This window comes from Leuresthes tenuis, unplaced genomic scaffold (genome assembly GCF_036924035.1).
Source record: "Leuresthes tenuis unplaced genomic scaffold, fLeuTen1.0.hap1 SCAF_18, whole genome shotgun sequence".
NCBI classification, from domain to species: Eukaryota; Metazoa; Chordata; class Actinopteri; order Atheriniformes; family Atherinopsidae; genus Leuresthes; species Leuresthes tenuis.
Genome location: NW_027325372.1, coordinates 16,994,769 through 17,015,401, shown reverse-complemented (window position 1 = coordinate 17,015,401; position 20,633 = coordinate 16,994,769). Strand labels below are relative to the sequence as shown.

The 20,633-nt window shown below is 44.3% G+C and overlaps 1 protein-coding gene across 3 annotated transcripts; it reads right to left on the bottom strand.

Annotated features, from left to right (window-relative positions):
* Positions 1 to 3: 3 nt before the first annotated feature.
* Positions 4 to 20,163, bottom strand: tax1bp1a (Tax1 (human T-cell leukemia virus type I) binding protein 1a). 3 transcript variants are annotated; one of them, XM_072369910.1, is made up of 18 exons: positions 20,047 to 20,163; positions 19,024 to 19,136; positions 18,178 to 18,392; positions 15,487 to 15,589; positions 14,765 to 14,955; positions 13,933 to 14,088; positions 11,271 to 11,419; positions 10,770 to 10,860; positions 10,487 to 10,672; positions 10,144 to 10,395; positions 9,591 to 9,782; positions 9,369 to 9,441; positions 8,167 to 8,708; positions 4,987 to 5,073; positions 3,850 to 4,036; positions 3,546 to 3,757; positions 2,830 to 2,912; positions 4 to 1,442 (listed from the first exon to the last, which is right to left on the bottom strand). In XM_072369910.1, exons 3-18 carry the CDS (start codon positions 18,364 to 18,366, stop codon positions 1,232 to 1,234), a joined length of 2,904 nt encoding a protein of 967 aa, XP_072226011.1. In that variant the 5' UTR covers positions 18,367 to 18,392; positions 19,024 to 19,136; positions 20,047 to 20,163; the 3' UTR covers positions 4 to 1,231. The 3 variants fall into 3 exon arrangements, with proteins under 3 accessions (XP_072226011.1, XP_072226012.1, XP_072226013.1); XM_072369911.1 differs by having other exon boundaries at positions 4 to 1,439; XM_072369912.1 differs by lacking the exon at positions 4,987 to 5,073.
* Positions 20,164 to 20,633: the final 470 nt, after the last annotated feature.

Genomic DNA, 20,633 nt, shown 5'->3' with positions numbered 1-20,633 from the left:
GCATTTAGAGAAGCGGAATTTATTCATAAAGATCTTTGCAGTACACAATTAAACCAGCTTTCTGACATTCTGGGGTGAAAAGGGTTGGAGTCAGACACGTGACAGACACAGATCAGCCTGGAGACTGCCGGGCATGTGCGGTTCTTTTTTTTGTTTTTTTTTAAAAGCCCGAACGCAACACTGTCGGGAGGAGCTTCGTAGTGACAACATCAGACGAGCCCTGTGAAGACACACTAACAGGACATTCGGTCAAGAGGACACACTGACGAACAAAGCAGCGACTTCTTTATAGTTTCGATTGAACGAAAACAAACAGGAAAAAAAGAGTGAATAATAAAAGTGTCGGTAGCGCGACGTCCTGCAGTCCGTTTGTCTAAAACGCGCCGCGTCACCTCTCAGCCCGGCTGCTTTAGACCCACTCAGGAGAAGAAAGTGCACAACAGGAAGTGAAACATCACTTTTTTTTTTCTTTTTTTTTTCCATCGTTTAAACATGAGGGAGGTAACGATAAGCGGAGACAGGTTAACGACAGTAATTCACAGGTCTCTCCACGGGTTCTACTTAATTACACTTATGTACAGTACATTCAGAATAAAGCCTTATTTAGTGCAGATACATGAAAACATAGTGCTGTTTTTGTTGAAACCATCTGACATCTTCGCAAAACACTCGCACGTACAACAGCATCGGAGGAAAACTCATATGTACACGTCACACACTCAGCATTTACACGTCTCTCTCTCCAGCCTTAAGTTCTGTGGACAACTAAAAGGTGACACACCCGCCTCGGCCCACTTGTCACATTATGCTGTATGTTGATTTCTTTTCTTTAAAGCCACTGTTCAAACTTCCGCGAGAATTCCCTCAAGAAATAACAGGAATTTTGTGGTTGGGAATTGTTTTTTGATCACAGACTAGAAGCATGCACTTTAAAAGGTGCTTAAAAGGAGCATAAAACTGATAGAAAAGTAAAGAATGGCGGCACTACTGCTTCCTTACTCATTGGCGTATTAAAGTAAAAGCTACCCTGGATCGACACCTTGGTATGAGAGCCGCCACGTTACAAACTCTGCTCCGTTTCAGCAGTCGATTACATTCTTTCAAACCTTTAGGATTGCGAAAAAAGTGCTAATGATTGTTCTTTTGACAAGACAACTTAACTGACCCCTAATCAAAATGAACTAAGAGGTTCTGACGGTGTCAGACTCCCCGACTTCGTCCCCTGCGTCCTTCACTCGATCTGCTCGAAGTTGAGCACGTGGCCGTCGAAGTGCGTGAGGACGTGCCTCTCGAAGAGCTGCTGCTGACAGTTGAGGGGGAACTGCTCGGAGCAGACGGGGCACACCTTCCAGTGGCTCTCCACGTGCTGCTCGAAGCTGCGCTGCTCAAAGTGCGGCGGGAAGATCACCTCGCAGAGCGGGCAGCGCTTGTGAACGTCACTGCTGGGAAAGAGGGGAAGAAGCGGGGGCCGGGAGAGATGAGGAAGACGTGAGAGAGTTTCTGCGCAGTTCACATGACAAAGGGAAGATATGCTGAGACAGAAAACCTACTCATGGGCTTAAAAACAAACCAAAAACACATCAGTAAGTGATCTGACAGCGAGTTCAGCCCGGAGCCCAAATGTTTTTGGCTTTCTCGTGAAAAATGTGTCTTTTTGTTCAACAGACCAGATCGCAGCTAACAAAATCCAGAAACTTCTGCCTTCTTGAGAAGCAACCCCCCCCCACACACACATATTTATTTTGTGTCCATTCAGCTGTCCCATTAGAAGTTTTTCGATTTCGCTCTCATTTTTTAGGGATGAAAATAAAAGAAATCAATCTACATGAAAGAGATGTTTATGTGAGCCACGGGGGAATTATTAATCAAATACAACAGCTGCTTTTTTTAAATTTTTTATAGAGGGTCAGAATCAAGATGTGAAATTTAATCATCAAGTAAGTTGAGGGGTTTAAAAGGGCCGACTTAAAAAAAAGAAAACTGACATTTTGCTTGTGGCAGCAGTTATGTAATTTGGTCTTCGGGGATCTGCAACGTTTCATCGTAATGTTTCCGTCCGATACGCACACTCCTGACAATCAGTCATAACACACACCTTAGCAAACAAAAAAACCCCAAAAACCTGAAAACTATTAAATATACACAGTCAATATTTTTCCTTTTAACTTCCCGACAGACTTCTGTCTGTCTTTGCGGCTTTGAGGCAACATCAGGGTTAAATTTGCAGACGCTGGCCCGTAAAAAAAAAAAAAAGAAAAAAAAAAGGCTCCAGAATGAAAATGTGCAAATACCAGTGCCTGCTCAGGCTGCTGAAGCTGACCAGTAACAGAAGTGGAGTGGGTAGCCCTCCCTCCACAGTAACTTGGACAACATACAGACGCAAATGACACTTTCTCAGCCATGTTGTAGGAGCTTTAGGCTGAGAACGCCAGTTGCTTAAAATTTGAGAAATGGGAATTTGAAAGAAACCGGTAGAATTAACCCCATGAGCTACTTTACTGCTCCGTTAAACGGAATAAAACAATTGAGATGAAAAAGGCGTTACAGTTACACATCTTTAAGTGTAAAAACCTTCTTGTTATTTGTTGTATAGTTGTTTATATACAGGAGTTGTAAGCATGTGAGGCAAAAATATTGGGAAAATGATCACACAAACCTTCAAAGCTCATTGAATTTACTGTCTTTATATTAGTCTTATGAGGCCCATCATCGGCACACATGCTGTCTGATGCACAGAGAAGAGGTCCCATCCTACTGGGTTGGCATCTGCTTTGAACAACTTTATCTACAGCGTGTCCTGCTCTCTGTGTTTGTAAGTCGGGGCGTTACCTGGAGTCAAAGCAGAAACTGCCCCTCGCCTCGCTGCGTCTGTTGGACTGATGATCACACGACTGCTGAGCACCGTCACACACCTTGGACACACACAAAAGGACAGGAAATGATGGCCGATTAATGCTAAAAACAGCTCCGTGCGTTACAAACACTATGAAGCTATGAAGGTTCTGTATTTTCCACTGTGTAGTGTTCTGGTTTCTCCTAAGGAACGAAAGATATACTGCAACACTGATACGGATCTCAGGTCTACCGCTATGCAAAACCTCCCCTAATTACTCTCTCAGTTCTCATTATCTCCCTCCCTCTTGAGCTCTGAGGGACTGACATTAATTAGAACTCAATGCAAATGAGTCCAGAGCTCCGTTTTTTTAAGGGCAAGCTGTACTTCTCCTCAACCTGTGAGGGAGGAGCGCTCCAGAGACAGCAACTGACAGAGGTGCAGTTAAGGAGGGATTAACATGACAGGAATTCACTGGCTGCAAAACACAAAGCTCGGGTGGGAAAGCGAAGGCTGGGAGCGAAACGAGTAAGAGGCCAAATTAAAGCAGTGAAAAATGATGCTCTGGTAGCACACTGACATGTAAAGACAACACATTTATTCATAAAGCATAATATCTGGTTTGTTGGTGGACGTGTTGCACTAAATTCCATGAAAAGAAATGTCCCACCGGTCTGGTTATTGATTCGTTTAAAGGCAGCGTGCTGCTTACGTTTAAAGGCTCCTCTGCTTGATGCTCACTGTTCTCGGGGGTACTTGTGCTGCGCGAGGGTTGGATGCAGACCACCTTTGGGTCCCAGTCTGGGGCTCCAGGACCAGGGCTGGGCGGTGTGATCGGTGGGGCGCAGGGAGGGGCGCAGGGAGGAGGAGCTTCGGGCGGGGGGCGTGACATGTGCTCAGGAGACAGTGCTACATCCATCCGATCTGTAGACACAATAAGACGAGGAAGCATCGCTGTTCAAACAGCTGAGGTGCAGGGTGGGAAGAATTAATGGCTGAGGATGTATCACCCCCACCTCTTGTAGTGTCAGTGGAGTAAGGATTTCCGTACTGCAGCTCAGCGGGCCTCTGTGGCACCAGCGGTGGGGGGGAGGGGTCCTGAGGGTACGGCAGGGGGTAACGCAGCAGCATGGGCTGCCTAACCTCAGCACCCTGAGCTCCTGCCTCCTGCTCCCTCTGCCTGGACATGTAACGCTGGAGCTCCTGGAGAGGAGACACAGCATCCAGAGCCAGCACTTAATCAAACTTCCCATCATGCAATTCAAACTGGTACCACATGTATCGAACACTAAGTACTTCAGGAGTATCTATAAACATCCGTCAGCCAACACACACACTCACTTTCCTACTTGTACATGTTCAAGGTCGTGTCCTAATATTTAGAGGAGACATTTCTCCTCACTTTTGTTTTGTCGTGGGTTTTTTTTCCCACATTGCGTTTATCTTTCTTTTAAAGTTCTTTCCGCAGTCGTGTATAACACCGTTATAACAAACGTTATAACAAACGTTTACGTGCTATCAGAACAGACCTGCAGTCATCGTCAGTTTTCGAAGTAAGTCTGCCCACATTTTCCCTCCTGGAACCAGGTGAGTAAGCACCTCTCGCTTCCAGTTTAGCTTCCCTAAACACTGTTTCTGCCCTTTGTGATTCTATCTGACGCAGGAGCATTAGTACCCTACTCATTACTGTAATGGGTGTCAGACTCTGGCTCCCTCTGCTCTGGCTTTCGCTGATGAAGGCGCTCACCCTCTCCCTTTTTGTGCTTTCTTTATTCCTCCCTGATCTCCTCTCTTGATGACTTCATTAGTGCGCTGCTATCAGGTTTAACATTTAAACCAGGGTTGGGAAGGTGAAACAGACACGTCGTGTGGCATTTGCACTGTCTAATGGCACCGTACCGGAGGGCGAGAGAAGCAGGTATAGATGTATTAATTAGAGGGTGGGGGGGTGGGGGGGTGGGGGTGGGGGTGGGGGGGGGGGAGTGTTGAGTTTGACACGTGCATATAAAGTGCATATAATTCAAAGTAGTGATTTTGTTATAGACTTCAGTTTAAAGTGTCTTTCAGCTTGGTGTGTGTTGAAAATGTTGCTGCTTCTGAAGTAAAACTACAACCCGAAGCCCAACTAATTTAGAGCATCTGCACAGTTTTACCTCTTGGAGCTGTTCTTTGTCTTTAAGAGCCTTGGCGAGGTTGCGTTTGAGTTCGGTCACCTCGCTGGCTCGCTCTGCCATCTGCACCTGGTGACGGGACACACACGAAGATTAGAAAACAGGAAACAGGACAAGCTCATAATTGTGAACCACAAATAAGTGTATCCACTTCTGTAACCCATAGCAGTTCCTTTGAAAGGCAAGAGGTCTCAGTAAAGATCCCTGGCATGGAACCCCAACTGGAAAGGAGGATCTTTTCTGGCTGATAAGAACCTCTCTCCTCTGCTCCCAGTTTGTGTCAACTGATGAAGAAAATCAGTGTGGATACACGCACGTGAGCAGGGGGAGCAAAAGATCTGTTTTTTATTTAACCTGCTGCAGTGTGGAGTGTGTGAGGTTTACTGTAAAACACATAAGTAAAACCAAAGAAACCAGGTCAGTGTTCAGAGGAAGATGAATCGGGTCAGGGGGGGTCGTCATAAATCTCTCACTCTCTGAGAGAACTGACCCGGTGGGATAGTTTACATTGCTAGTTGCTTGCTCTTCTCTTATTTCACTCCATTTCAAAGGTTCCAAATCCACCCATCCTCCTCTCCCATGGTTTCTCTTTCTGCTTCATGTCCGTCTGTCCTGATCTCATCACTCTTAAATTCTGCCTGCTTCTTTTGCCTCCCCCCCCCTAATTTTCTTTCATCTCCGCCGCCCGCCCCCCCGCCACCTTTCTCGTTCTCCTCTCTTTTCATTTCAATTTACGGCTCAGCATTAGAGGGCTAAGTTCAGGTGAAGGGAGTCTAAAGCGGTGCATTTCTGTGCCTCCCCTCCTTCATGTGCATCTCCCTCTCACCATCCTCCGGCTGGCTGATGTAAACAGCCGTAAAGTACGGACTTCTACGTCTGCCTCCTTCGTCGGTCTCCGGCCATTAAGAAGAGGCTCGGGGCCCCGGGCACTCTGCTCAGACAGGAGACTCTATCAATGTCAAAGGAGAGCTGTATTTACGGCGCTGGTAAACACACGCTCACTCACTGGGATTAAATGCCAGTCAGTGCTTTGGCAGACATTTCCACACAAAAGGGAACCGTCCCGTTCAATAACGCGCACACACTGGTATGTGATGTGGTGCCCGGGGTCCAGAACATCCGTGGACGCACTTTATGCAGACTGCATAAAGAGAAACCAGCAGAATTAGGGAATAAAGACTAAAAACTTAACTAACGACTGATGAGATCGGGATCATTTTTGCATAATCGTCATAACCAACGTTTTCCTTCACCTGTTTAAAAGGAACTGGGCGTTTCCACAGCGTTTTCCACAGTTTAAAGAACCGACTGACGAACTGACACACAGCGCTTCGCAAAAAGTGGCGAGGCTCCCCTTTCTTTCTGTTTCTCGTAATATGTTTTGGTGGTTTGAGCAATGATTTTTACGGGAATTCTGAAAGTCTTCCAAAGTTCGTCTTCGGACACTGGCTGCTTTGTCACTCGTTTTCATTCCAGTCATCCTATCAGACCACTTGGAATGTGTTCTTTTTTTCTTTCCGAAAGCCACTTAACACTGATCTGTGAATCACTCAATCATAAAAAAGGCACTAAATCAAATGATGGAGCATCCGGCATCCACACAAAACAAAGAAGTGAGCAAAAACAGCTCCCCGAACACACATTTTTTGGTAATATATAAAGAAATTTGCTCTTTAAATGACACAATCTTGTTGCTTCTCTGATCTCTGCTGCAGCGGTGCCAAACCAGCCCTTTATTTCAGACGTGTGTTTATCTTTTATTCCTCATTAATTGTATGTAGGATTTCATTTCATCGGTGTGATGCCGTTTAAATGCAGAGCATTGTGCATCAGAGAGATGCAGGAAACCGTTTCTCGGCTCATTTCTTTTTAATCAGGATGTCCAAATAACTTTGAATAATACATTTCCTCACATGTGAAGCTTTTTAACGACAAAGCATCCTATCCTAAGACCTGATAGGGCCATATTTTCCAAAGGTAGATTTCACACATATAGGACAGGCTTACTTGTGGCTCCATGAGATTCTAAAAGTAAAATGGGGTGTGAACCCTTCAGTTATTAGGCTGCTCTCCTGTGGAGTCAGCTATTTAAGATTAGGCCTAAAACTTAACTTTCTGATAAACCTGTAGTTAGAGATGACTCAGGGGACCCTTGGTTATGCCAATATTGGCCTACGTTGCTGGTGGGTCTCCTCTCTCCATGCATGTAATAGTTCCTACTGTACGGCACGCTGATGAGGGATTCTTTCTGTTGCTCAGAGGAAATGGTGTGCTTAAAATAGCTTTTTGTTGTAAGTTGATCCCACATACATAAAGTAAAAAGAAATCGATTACTAGCAGAACCCTAAAAAAAGAAAACAAAGAAAGTCTACAGTAATTTGTATACCGAGCCATCGACTAGAGTTTCACAACAGTGACAGCCCTGTAGTATTTATGGATGGATTAAACAAAAGTCAAACTCGATCACACTGAGCACACTGTGCTTCCCCCCAAAAAAGCACAACCCATGAACCAAACCCATACATCAAACCTGGTAGGGGTGTTATGACTTGGGCTTGTCAGCACTCAGCGGATGGTATTTGATCATTCGGCATTCATCATTCAACTATCTGAAACCAACTTAAAGAACTTTCCAAGAGGTGAAATAACCTTGAGTGGAACAGTCAATCACATGACTCCACTGGCTGTGAGACAACAATCTAAATCCTACACGGTGGATCTCCATTCCAGTGGCTGAAGGACAGACCGAAGACAGAGAGACACCGCAGCAACAAAGAACTGGAGGAGGCTGCAGTTAAGGCCTGATGGGGGAGGGGGAAACTTTTTTGCAGGGCTGCACTGAAACTCCCACATTTTCCTTTGCGTTTATATAAACCCTCCAAAATGAAAGCTGAGGCTCCGAAAACTATTATCTAATACTGTCAGAATCCATATCTGCAGTACCCTGGTTTATCTGCTACAGCAGAGGTAATGTTATGCCGAGAGGATCAGAAGAAAACTACCTATTTGGGTGCTTCGTGTCATATTTGCTCAGCAACTTTGGAACATGTAGATTTTTACTTCAATCCACAAACAAGTCCGAGTGTGCTTTATGGGTGGCTCCACTTACTTCATGTCATCCACCACTTTGACTTGTGTGTGTGTGTTTGTTAAGAGGCTTACTCGGAATCGCTCCTCCTCATCGGCCAGCCGCTGTTTGAGCGTCTCGTTGATTGCGCACTGCTCCCTCCACTTCTCCTCCATCAGCGCAAGCTCAGCCACCACCGAGCGCGTCTGCTCCTTTTCCGGCTCTTCTGTGCTACTCTCCTCCTCCTCTTCTTCTTCATCCTCTTCCTCCTCCTCCTCTTCTTCCTCCTCCTCCTCTTCTTCCTCTTCTTCCTCCTCTTCCCCTTCCTTCACAGCTTCCGCTTCTCTCGTCTCTGTGGCACTCAGCCTCTCGTCGCCCACCTCCACCCAGCTCGTCATCCTCAGGCTCTCCTCTGGCAGACTGTCCTTCTTCTCCCCCTCTTCGTTCTCTTTTTTTCTCTCCTCCATTTGTTTCACGTCCCTCTCAGCTGCAACATTCTCCATCGGCGTGTTCTCTCTCTGCTTTTCCTCCGTCTCTGTTCTGATGTGTTGGTCAGCGTATGAGAGTCCCTTCTTATTGAGTTCTAGAGTGATTGTCATGGCTGCGGCGTCTTGTAGTGCTGCAATAGCGATTTTTTCTGTAAAAAAAAAAAAAAAAAAAACCCCACTAAATTTTCAAATGTGAAGGCTTTTTAGGATAAGGGTGAGACTTGCGGTCTGAATTGTAATGCAACAATTAGGAATGTTTCTGAGGTGTCTGGGAGTTTTACCACATAAATGTAATTAGTATTTCTGCTGCACTCACTGAGTCACACACATCCACTTCTGATTTCCTCATTTCCAGAGAGCGATCGTTGACAATTTCCATAAAATGTGCTTCAACTTGTGGGTTTTAGGTGGAACAGGCATTTAAATAGAGAGGATGCAGGAGTTTAATCTTATTTAATGCCGGGTAAATCTTTTTCTGTGGCGTGTTTGAGGTAACAACGATTAAATGTGATGTGATCGACTGACAACCCGGTTAGTAACTCAACATTCTTAATGAAATATTTCTTCCTGGATGTTCAAATAAAAGAAACAAGTTAAAAACAGTAAATCAGTCACACAAAACTAAATTCGATGCTGGTACAACATAAACCCGTGTCTGTTTGTGCAGATATCCGTGTAAATATATTAAAAGTTGTTTCTTAAAACTAGTTTTTAAGTGTTTGAGGCAAAGTTCTTGCGAGAATAAAGACAACTCATGAAGGTGCGCCGGTGTTTTTGAAAAATAAGCAGGTATACTTCTGCACTCGTACCTTCTGTAGGTGATTCTGGACTAGGGGTCAGTGGCTCCTGTGTGGTCTCAGTGGACACATTTCTCTTTGACTCCTGCGAAGTATAAACAAGTGCATTAAAAATATATATATATATATATATATTTTATATATTTTTTTTTTTTTTTAAGTGTCAGGAAGCGGCAGGAAGTGAAATTTCTTTTTGGCCGGGTCTTTTTTAGAGTCTTCCCACACAGTACTCACCCCCTGTGACTCTGTTGTATTGAGCTTGGCCACCTGCCTGCGGAGGCGCTGACACTCCCGGTACTTCTCCTTATAGTGCTCAGCAGCCATGTGGAGACGCAGCTTCAGCTCCTCCACTTCCCTCTGCAGCTCGGCCTCTGCCTCCGACACCACCACAATGCTGGGAGTCACATCCCCGCCGGTCCCAACACCCTAAAGCCCGAGGGCGCAAACAAGAAGACACGCATGTGAAAAAATATACGCTAAAAATAAACATCAGAAAAGGAATTTAAGAAAGGAATTTTAAACATAAGCCAAACTCCAAGAAGTTTGTTTTGTATTGCGGTTAAAAATGTTTTGCCCTGTCTTTTTTGTTACTACTGCGCTCTCAATTTAGCTTAAATCTGAAAACAGATGAGCTTTAAACACATTTTTTATGCTAAATTTACTCTCATTTACTCAGGAATGAAAGTCTGCTCTCTAAAGAAAAGCGAAAACACAGACAGAAAGAAGGAGAACTGACTGAACAGAAAAGAAATGCAACACGGGGGGGGGGGGGGGGTCGGACACTGACCACCTCCGTCTGCGCAGTGCTCCTCATCCGGTCGAGCTGGCTCTCCATGCGCTGGCACTCTGCCTGGGCATCAGCCAGACTGGCACGGAGCTTGTCAGCCTCCACACGGGCGCGGTACAGCTCCGTCATTGTGTGGTCGCGGGCACAGGCTGAGTCACGGAGCTCTGAGGCGAGCAGGGAGGCTTGCTGCCTGGATGCCTGGAGCTGCTCCTCAGTTTGACGAAGCTGCTCGCGTACGCGTACCAGCTCTGCCTAATAAAAGGGACAAGGAATTTAATCACTGATTTTACAGAACAGATACACCCAATGTAACTGCAGGAAGATTCCGAACAATCCCCACTACCTTGTCAGCTTTGTGTATCAGCAGTTCTTTCTCCAGGTTGTCTCGCTGAACCACGCAGGCCCTGAGCCTCTCCAGCTCCTCCTGGAATTGAGCGATGGTCACCTCCCTGTTCAGCTCCACTGCCTTCAGCATCTGAAGCTCTGCACTCAGCTTGGTGTTCTCCAGCTCAGTGCTGCGCAGGTGGACCTTCGTAGAGACCAAAGCAGAGAGGCAGAAGGCGCCATGTCAGGCAGGAACGAGCACGTTCAAGAGGCTCCGATGCCACCAACGAGCTTTCTCTCACCTTATAGAGATCTCTCTCATCCTTCTCATTCTTCAGCTGGCTCTCTAGGCTGTCTCTCTCTGCTGTGAGTTTCTTCAAACGATCCCGAAGACTGCAACATTAAAAAGGTTTCGATCTTTTGGTGGGGGCCCTGAAGATGTGACGTGAAGACAGTCCTTTGCGAAAAATAACTTTATACAATCTTGCTTTTCATTCATCAACAAAAGGGTCGTCTTCAACAGCATTACCAATAGTATGTGTATGTACAGTCTGAAATAACCTAATAGGACCCGCCAGATGCAAGAAAAAAATCTTTCAAAGTGTTTGGATGTGGGAGGTGAACATAAATGCGAACATATTCTACATAAATTCAACATTTGTAGGTCCAACTAATCAGCATTGATGGGATGAGTAACATGATGAAGATGTTAAGGCAACAGACAGCCAGGTGGACAGCTCCCCCAACCGCACTTATTCCAACAGTCAGCTCTTCACAGAAACTGCACGTTAGCATTCGCTCACCAATCCAGCTCCGTCTCCTTTTGCAGGCCTCTCTGGGTGACTCCCAGCAGGTCCTCCTCCAGCTGGCGGACCCGGTCCGTGGCCTCCGTCAGCCTCCTCCGTACCTCCTCCCTCTCCTCTGAGAGGCCTTGCGACGAGCGCAGCAGCTCCTGCAGGAGAGAGAGGCAGCAAATCGCAGCAGCTGAAGCAGGAGGGCCGACGTTTGCAAGGAGGGAAAAAAAGTTGGAACTTATGTAGTCCTTCTGATTATTAACAGATGATAATATGTCATGCAATTCTGTACTGTCATGTGCATATGTCACGCAGGTTTGAATTAGTCTTATATGCACTTGTGCGACACTCATAAATCCGGAGCAGGCCTGTTTCCAGTTTTTGCTTAAACAATCGCACAACTTGACTAATAATTTTTTTCATGTGTCTATTTGCACAGAACGTACCTAATGTGTCATTACGAGCTTTTTAAAGTCTCCTCAGTTGCAACGACACTGTTCTGACACAGCTGTAATACATGAATGTCCCCTCTGGGCATTTGTAAAGCCTTATCTTATCGGTCGTAAATCACCTGTTACAAATCATGACTTGTGAATGTGTTGATGGATGCAACATACACATTGAGAATATCCAGCTACTGGAATGTTCTGTGGCCGAAAACGAACAAACGGTAGGTTACGCGGTTAGCGCTAACGGGAAAGACTTGTCCAGAATGAACTGAATATCTTTCATTAAACTCCTACTAATAGACAACAGGCCACATGAAGTCTGTTTTCTGCTCCTGCTCAGGGAAAGCCTTGTTTGAACTTGCTGCTAATCAGCATTGAAAGACATTTAATCATCCATAACTAATATTAGTTGTGGCAGAACAACATACCTCTGCACGCACCCTACTTTCTGTCCATAAGATTCCCTCCCAAAGGAAGCCAGACACACAGCTGCACATTCAAGGACATATAGACAGTCGGCACCGAGTGTACCAACCATGAAAAAAAGATCGAGCGCACACGCATGCACCGGTGCATACTCAGGCCTGTTTCCCTGTGGGCTTGGCTCTGCGTAGATTGCAGTATGATTTTTACTGCTGGCGTTTGGGAAGCACTTTAGCAGTGCATAAAGACCTTATAAAAAGTGTAGTCGTAAAATTAGCAGCCACAAAATATGTACTTATGTTTTCATGTTAAACTCAAAGGATATTTTCATCAGAGTGCCATGAGTTGACGCACCCTCTGTAAACGCACTGCGAAAGACACACACACACCTACGTGCACAAGTCGTATATCCACAGATGGACATGCCTGTTGAATGAAAAGCAGCATGGTGGTAGCAGTGTGTGTGTGTGCACGTGTGTATTACCATTTAATTTATGGCGATTTTGTCCTTCGTAAAAAAAAAAAAAAAAAAGACCAGCGGACTAACTCAAAGCAGCCTGCTCTCACTGTGGATCTACTCCACAGAGCTACACCAGGGGGCGATATGAGACTAGATTCAAACGATCAGAACTCTTGGCCAGTTTCAGTGTTTCACCCTCTCTCTCTGCCAACTAACTCTTGCTAATATTAAGCTTCGTTGGGTTGAACGTTTTTTCAGCGTTGTGCGCCAAAAGCTGCTTCTCTTCAGATGAGCAACGTGACAAGCAAAAATCCTGAATCCGACTCGTCCTGCCAGGAAAGAAGTTGAATCATTTTATTCAGGAAAAAGAGCTTTTTAAATGTAAACTCATTTTGGGTCAACTATTTATGTTCTTATTTTGCTGATAAAGTAGCTCTAAATGCGGAAAAAGAAAGCCGACAGACAGACAGACAGACAGAAAGAAAATAGTAAGAAAGCAGTGGCCACTGAATCGCGTGACTGCGTGGTGTTTGTCCCTGAGGCTGGGCAGGGCTCTTTTTTCAGACAGGCGGTTTTGTGGACTACCCTCCTCTCATTCCACACACAGGCTAAAAGGGTTTGCGAGCGGGTGGCATAATAAGCGTGTTTGTATTTGTGCGCGCTGGTGCGTGTGAATGCACACCACAGGGGCCCTGTAGTGTGGAACCTGAATGTGAGTGTGACACCCGTGCGTACGAGCGTGTGCGTGTTTGACGTCATGTTTGTTCACTCTGTGGTTGCGATGGCATCGTCCCTGACGCCAGATGCCCGGGAAAACTGCGTCCCAATTCCGTTCTGGCCCACTGAGTCAGGTCGTTAAAAGAAGGAACGAGAGACTGAGCGTGTTTGCGCGCGCGCACACACACACACACACACACACGCACACACACACACACATGCGCAGCAGCTCATTGTGTGTTTCTCAAACATGGACGCAGATTATTCATAAATGTAGGCCTTTGAAGTCTTCAGCACTATGATCACTGGTGAGGAACCGGCTCCATGCAGATGTACATTTGGCGGCTGAACTTCCACATACACACAACTGGATACAACCGCTCACAAACATAAAAGAAACCATCTCACCTACTCTCACAGTGTTTTGAAAAGAGCTTTTGACTGGAAAGAGTAATTATGTAGATGCATGTAGAAACACTTCAGCTCCATCTAGACAATTTTGTTACAACCGATAATGATTGTTGTGTGTGTGCGTGTGTGTGTGCAGCTGAAAACATAATGTCTCTATGCTTCTATTCTTGCCATTGCTCTACCCTACCCTACCCCCCTTCCTTTCTTTAACCTGGTTATGTGTCCGCAGCAGGCAACACGTCTCCCTCTCCTGCTCCCTTTCCCTGGCCAGTCGTTTCTGCTCCTCCTGCAGCTGTTGTTTCTCTTGCTGCAGGAGGCGCATGGCTTTCAGCAGCTCCCTGCGCTCCTGCTGAGCCTCCTCCACACGCTGCCGGACACAAGGAGAGAAACAAAGATTTACAAAACGTACAGGCATTCCTTACAACAGATTACATCAGAACCATACATGTTATTTGACCTTGCGCTCCAGCAACCAATCGGCTCCACTGAAAGACATTTTCATGCAAATACTGCTCATTTTCATGAAAATGTGCCAGTTTGGCCAACATGTCGGCACATGTAAGGTAAGTCACTAAGTTGGGAGCAGTGATGAAAGATTTAAAGCAAGTGCAGCTCAGCTTGTTGCTGACAAATAGAGCATCCAACACCCAGTCACATATACAACGTTAAAAAGTGTTTTATTTCTGAGGACACACACACAACCAGTTCACCAGTGGATATGCAAAGAAACAGTCATAACACCACAAACGTATAGCTCAAAGCAAATATATTTAAGTCTTTAAGTCAACTGTCCTCGAATTTCTTTTCTATGCTGTTAAGACACCTGAAAAATGCTGTGAGATACATTATTAACCTGGCAGATACTGGTGTGTTGTGTCCTTCTGTCTAGAGAATACTACAACAAATTATAAAGCAAAAAGAGGAATTTCCTCTCATCCTCTCTCCCTGCTTGTTGAGGTCAGAGTTCACCGTTGGTCTCTTTATTGGAGGTCAAGACCAAACAGATGAGAAATAAGCAAAGACCTTGCTCTTGTGTAGTCTACCTCAAGCAGGCCGGTTTTGGTGGTGACGACCAGTATGTCCGAATTGCTGTCGTCCTCGGTAACGGTCAGCAGCTCTTCAGTGGGCGTGGCTGGCCTGAACTGGAACGGCGTGCTGGCTCCTCTGATATCACCAGCGTGCGTGACGTAGCAGAACTGGTAAAACTCCCCGTCAGATTTCGGGACATAATAACCTGCGACAGACAGAAACGAGAGAGGCAACGTCTCAAATTTGCGTTTTGTTTCTCATACATTTGAACTTTTCCGTTTTATCGAAGAAGCACATTTACTAAATGTCCCGCGGGAGCAGTGACGCGTGATGACTTTTTCGAACGGAACATCGTTACACTCCAACGACAGATCTAATCCAAGCGCCACACTCAAGCTTTAGGCCTGCTGCTCTGAGACTAAGGGGAGTGAGCACCGAATACCCAGAAGCCGAGCGCTTTTACTGACTCCTAACACACCACGGCATGCTCTCATATTTTCACTGTGTAATATCTGACCGTTCCAGGCCCAGTAAAACCGGTCTGCAGACCCTCAGTGTGTGTGTGTGTGTGTGTGTGCGCGTGTGGTTTGAGAGGTGCTCAGGTCCCAGGCCGCCGTTTGCGGTTGTGTTCCCTTATTAAATAAAAGTGCTGGTTTTTATATGCACTGTAAAATGGAGGAGTTACTTTGGAATACCCTGGGTCTGTACAGCGGTTTACATGTGTGTGTATGTGTACCTTGAAACACCACAGTCCTGTGCACAGTACTTCCTGGTTCATAGTTTTCAGGCATTGGAGACCAAAGAAAGGTGTAGTAGTCCCTTGCTGTGCTCCAACCCACCTGAAGAAATGGCGATAATAAAAATGAAAACGGGGTGAAAGTTTTATACAAAATGACAATGGACATGTAATTCCCTAGATGTCACAGTGTTGTCAGGTGACAGACGATAGAAGGGCATGATGAATACTAGAAATTAGGTCCCGCATCATACATTTTTCCTGTCAAAGCCACTCATGCAGACACTCACTTTCATTGATGTTTCAGAAATGATTGAGGCTGCGTCCAACTCAACTAACTGGTGCTATTAGATGTTGTTTTTTTTTACATAAAAAACCCATAAGGACATGTTCCTTTTGAACAGCTGCCACTTACTGTAGTAATCACAGACATTGCAGTTGAGGCTGTTGGTTTATTGTGCGGCAAATAACAGATCGCAGATTAAAAACTTTTCTTTTCAGAAAGATGACACCAACATCATAAACATAATCACAAAACGATCACATAAAACAATCCCCCGTAATGACGTGATCCAATCAACGACAGCAACGGTATCTAGAATTAGACTGATTCAGGTAGAAAACAATCAATAGGTCAGTCAAGGCAAAGCATTGGGAAGCTCCACCTGTAAAACAGCTGAGCTACTTAAAACCTTTGTCAAAATTGCAGATCTGATAACTGCAATTGCAGTGCACCCCCCCTATCAGTCAAATTATATGGAGTATAATGCTGTTGCAAACAAATGGTAATAGTCAACATGAAAATCTGGGCCAAGAACATTCTTTTCCACCTCCCGTGGCTTCCTGCCAGGTTTCCTTGTGCGTTCACATGTATCTGCTAAAGACAGAAGAGACATCAATAATTGCTAATTGCAGAGTGAAGTTGACTGACACTTGGTTAGGCACGGTGTGACATTCCAGAGCAGGAGTGATGTTATAAAATAATCACAGGCAAAGCAGCTATCAATCACCAAGCCAAAGTGTAAGGGGACAACATGATGACACTTTAATTATACACTCACACAACGGGTTTCTCCCTGCCGACCCAACAAACATGCCACAACCAAAAACCTCCATGTTTCTCGCCCCCCTTTTTTTTTTCTTTTCCTTTTCTGCAAGAGATTTATGTGCGTGCTCTTGAGTTAAACCTCAGGTATGGGTATTTGAATTACAAATATTTATATCGCTGAGGCACAAAACCATGTTGGATAGATGCTCGAGGAAACGCGACATGCTTGTTTAGAACGTACACTGCTGGTGTTTACTGTGGAAACACAACATGCGAGTACTGCTCCAGGGCACCACCGTCTCGGAACAAGTTTGTTACACCACAATCCTTATGATTTTACTGTATGGATCATTTCAGCCACAAGGAGGTGTCTTTACACAACGCATACGAGCGGTCCCTGCCTGTTCCACCTGACTCATCCTCACAGCAGGGCAGCTTTGTTGCTCAGCCTCTTTCTGCCCTTCAGGTAACGCCTTTACACGTGAAAGGTAAGTGGAAGGGAATATTCCCACCCTGAGTCATCTCTGCACAAAGATTTTGCCTGTGGGAGAAAATTAAACTTTGGAGATAAGACAATTTCTTTCCAGCCGCGTGGGAAAATTAAATTCTAAAAAATCCCCCGAACCTATTGATTTTTTTTTTTTTAAATGAAAGCTTTCAACATCAAAGGGCAAAGCATAAAACGGTTTTATTTGGTGCTCTGGTACATGGTTACTGTTTGTAAAAGCACATAAACACTGACACCTTCATGCTGGAATGGGTTCATTCTCATAGCTTACTATATGATCTGATATGGCTCAGCCTTTATCAAATAAGACCTCAAATAAGACACAAAAAGGACAGTCGTTTACGTCAATAGGATAAAAGACGTGTGGTTTACTTGTTCCTTTGCATGACGACCAAGCCATCAAACAGGTTTCATTAGCATGGATTACCATGATTACATTTTCCAGTCGTCCTTTTTCCAAATAAACCTCGCATCTTTATTCCTTTTTAATTGAGCTCGGTGGATTTGAAGTCAGTTCTTAAACAACAATAAAATGTTTGTCTTTTGACTTTACGAGACATTAAGTTTCCTAGTTCACATTTCCTGTTAATTACGTGTGAGATTTGATGGCCTTGATAAAAGAACAGGACAAGGGGGGGGGGGGGGATTTGATGGTTCGCAGGAGGTAAAAAAGGCTGATGGAAAGACAGAGGGGAGCGCACATGTGAAGTGAGGGAAAAGAGGTTCTAATAAGAATCAGAGTGGTTCATAAAGAGCACCGAATGTTTGCCCCCCCATCCCAGAGAGACCTACTGCAGCTAGCCCACCATGTACACTCTTCCTCTTTCTGAATGCAGAGCAACCACACCAAAGCTTGCGGTATGGTTGTCAGCATGTAGTGAAGAGCTGAGCCATTAGCCTCAGGGCGGATGTATGTGTTAATTTGCCAAGTGCGAACCTAACAGCAATTAATAAAACCTTTACACAGAATTTGAGTAACAGAAACTTGGGCAAAGGTTGTGAAAAGGTTCTAATTTCTAAATATCGTATGACAACAATAATTCAGATTAACAAACGTCTGCTGCTGAGTTGATATACTTGACATTGTCTGTGAAGCCTGATCTGAGCAGGAGCAGCTGCAAACCGTGTGTGGTACCTTGAAAATGCCCACCCAGTCTTTGGGGTGGGGAGTAATGTAAGAGGTCAGGGTGTAACGACACTCCAAGGGTGCCTGGGGTAGGAAACTCTTTCCGACATTCTGGAAGATGACATGGGCAAAGTTGGACGTTTCCATGATGCTGACGCTGCTGCCAGGCGATGTGTCCACCACCTGGAATGATGACATTGTATCCAGTTGGTCACTTCATTTGTCTGTAAGTGAAAAAAGCAGGAGAGAAGTCAACAGAATTCCAGATTAAGGCGAACCGAAGAGTATTTCTCTCAGTAATATACACAGTGAAAAGATAAGAGCAGCTTTTGGGGTAGAGCCCAGGAGGATTTCTGATACTGTATATCTGCCATCAATATATCAGAATCAGTTTTATTGCCAAGCAAGTTTCCACATACAAAGAGTTTGTTTTGGTGATTGGTAGTTAAGAAAACTAAGCAAGGCACTCGAAAGTAAATAGAGGAACAAGTTTAAACCTAAAATGAGAGAAGAATAAGTAATGTAAAAAACAAAGTAAGTCTGTGTATGTGAAAACGTAAAGAAACAGTCAAACGTATTAAAATATTGAATTTCTTGCCGTCCGTGGTGTTTACAACAAAGTTGAATTTTCTGCTTTGCAATTTTAGAAACAAGCCTCAGTAGTATCACTGTTGCCATGCAGCCTCCCAAGTTGGCTTAATGGACAGACCTGGACATCAAAATAAGACTTAAATAGTACTTAATAAATATAGATTAAGTACTATAATAAATAATAATAATAATAATACAAAATAAATACTTAATAAATAAGTACTTAAATAGTCAATTAACTCATCAGAGAAGAAAATACATTACCTTGCATGTGAAAAAGAATTCTGTTCTCTCTGGCTCTAGAGGACTTCAATCAAGTAAGCGATGGTGATCATTTGTTGACATAAAGGCTTATTCTTTCACCAAGCAGACACAACCTAGAGAAGGATATACATTACACATATATAATTATCATTATTATTCAATTGCAATATGGGAATGCAATATATACATTGTCTTTTCTTATTCTCTTGTAAAGAAACTGAGGAACTAGCTGGATGAATATAACTTTGTATAGTAACGGTAGTAGTGTGGAAAGTATTAGCATTTATAAAGGCTCAACCCCACCGCTACAACAGGTCTACCATGATGCTTGAAAAACCTAAAACTTTATCAGATTCTCACACGTCCTAAAAGTAGGACAATGTTTTAGATCATACTCAAGAGGGCACAAACATCTCTACAAGGTTCGCAAACCTTCACGCACTCCTGTAAATACCTATGCAGAGGGGCAATTGTCTTTTTGCAGCACAACAAAAGCAGCCTTCAGTGGTGGCAAAGAGTGGGGTAAACAAAACAAAACAAACAAAAAGCAGGTGTGCACGTGCACGGCTGCATGGTCATGAGGAACGCAGCTTTTTTTGCACCTCTGTCACCCAGTCATATTCCACCGGAAGCTAACGAGGGTGAAACAACAAACCTCATCTACAGCGTTTTCTTAGGACCCAACCCTTAATTAACTAAGATTTAAAAAAATGAAAAAAGTGGAAAAATGACCGAGTCACAAATGCATGATTATCGAGTCAGCCAACATAACATACTATGAGAACAACTCACGGTGAATATATGGCAAAACAGCAAAGGTGCAGCTTCTCCGGTCGAAACTAGCACAGCTACCCTTAGGTTTATCTTTCTTAAAGATGGCTAAGAAGCTAACATTAGCTTGTGAACGGGCCAAGTCATGTCAAGTCACTAGCTAGCTAATCTTCATACTGGTAGGACAGCTAGCTCGCTGACACACGAGACGAAACTGACAAGTGTTAATATATCTTGAAATTATTAGGTTACCCTTTTCGGGTGATTGCCGCTGGCAAAGTAGAGTGAATTCCAGCTGGGTAGACCGATATTTATGTCACAGTCCCCGCTGTTGTCAAAGCACAGACTGTAATGCGTCTCTTCCTGAAAGAAGATGATGCTGAACTTCCGGGATGCGGAGCAGTACCAGTGATGCTGTAAAGGCTGAGAGGGAGTCAACGGAAGTTTAACTTCTGTAACTATGACAACAATTACTACTACTAGAATGATAGCAACTATGTTACTCTTGCAATTATAAAATAGGTTCAAAAATTACATTGCATTGCCACGTAGATCTTTTTTTTTTTAAATCCCTTCGAATTTGAACACCACATGCTTTTGCTTAGGTAATCTAAATAGCATGTATTACGAGGCAAAACAAACTGGAAAATCAAAGCTCTTGAATCTACTGGTTTTGCGTGTTGTCGTTTAGAATTGGGTAAAATAGTAAGAGTGAAGCTAAGGGCACTTTCATGTGAAATCACAGGATATCCCGCCTTTGCCTCGCTCCTATTGGCTATAACAACTCACACGCACCTGTGATTGGTGAAAAATACAGCTAATCATAACAGTTCATTGTG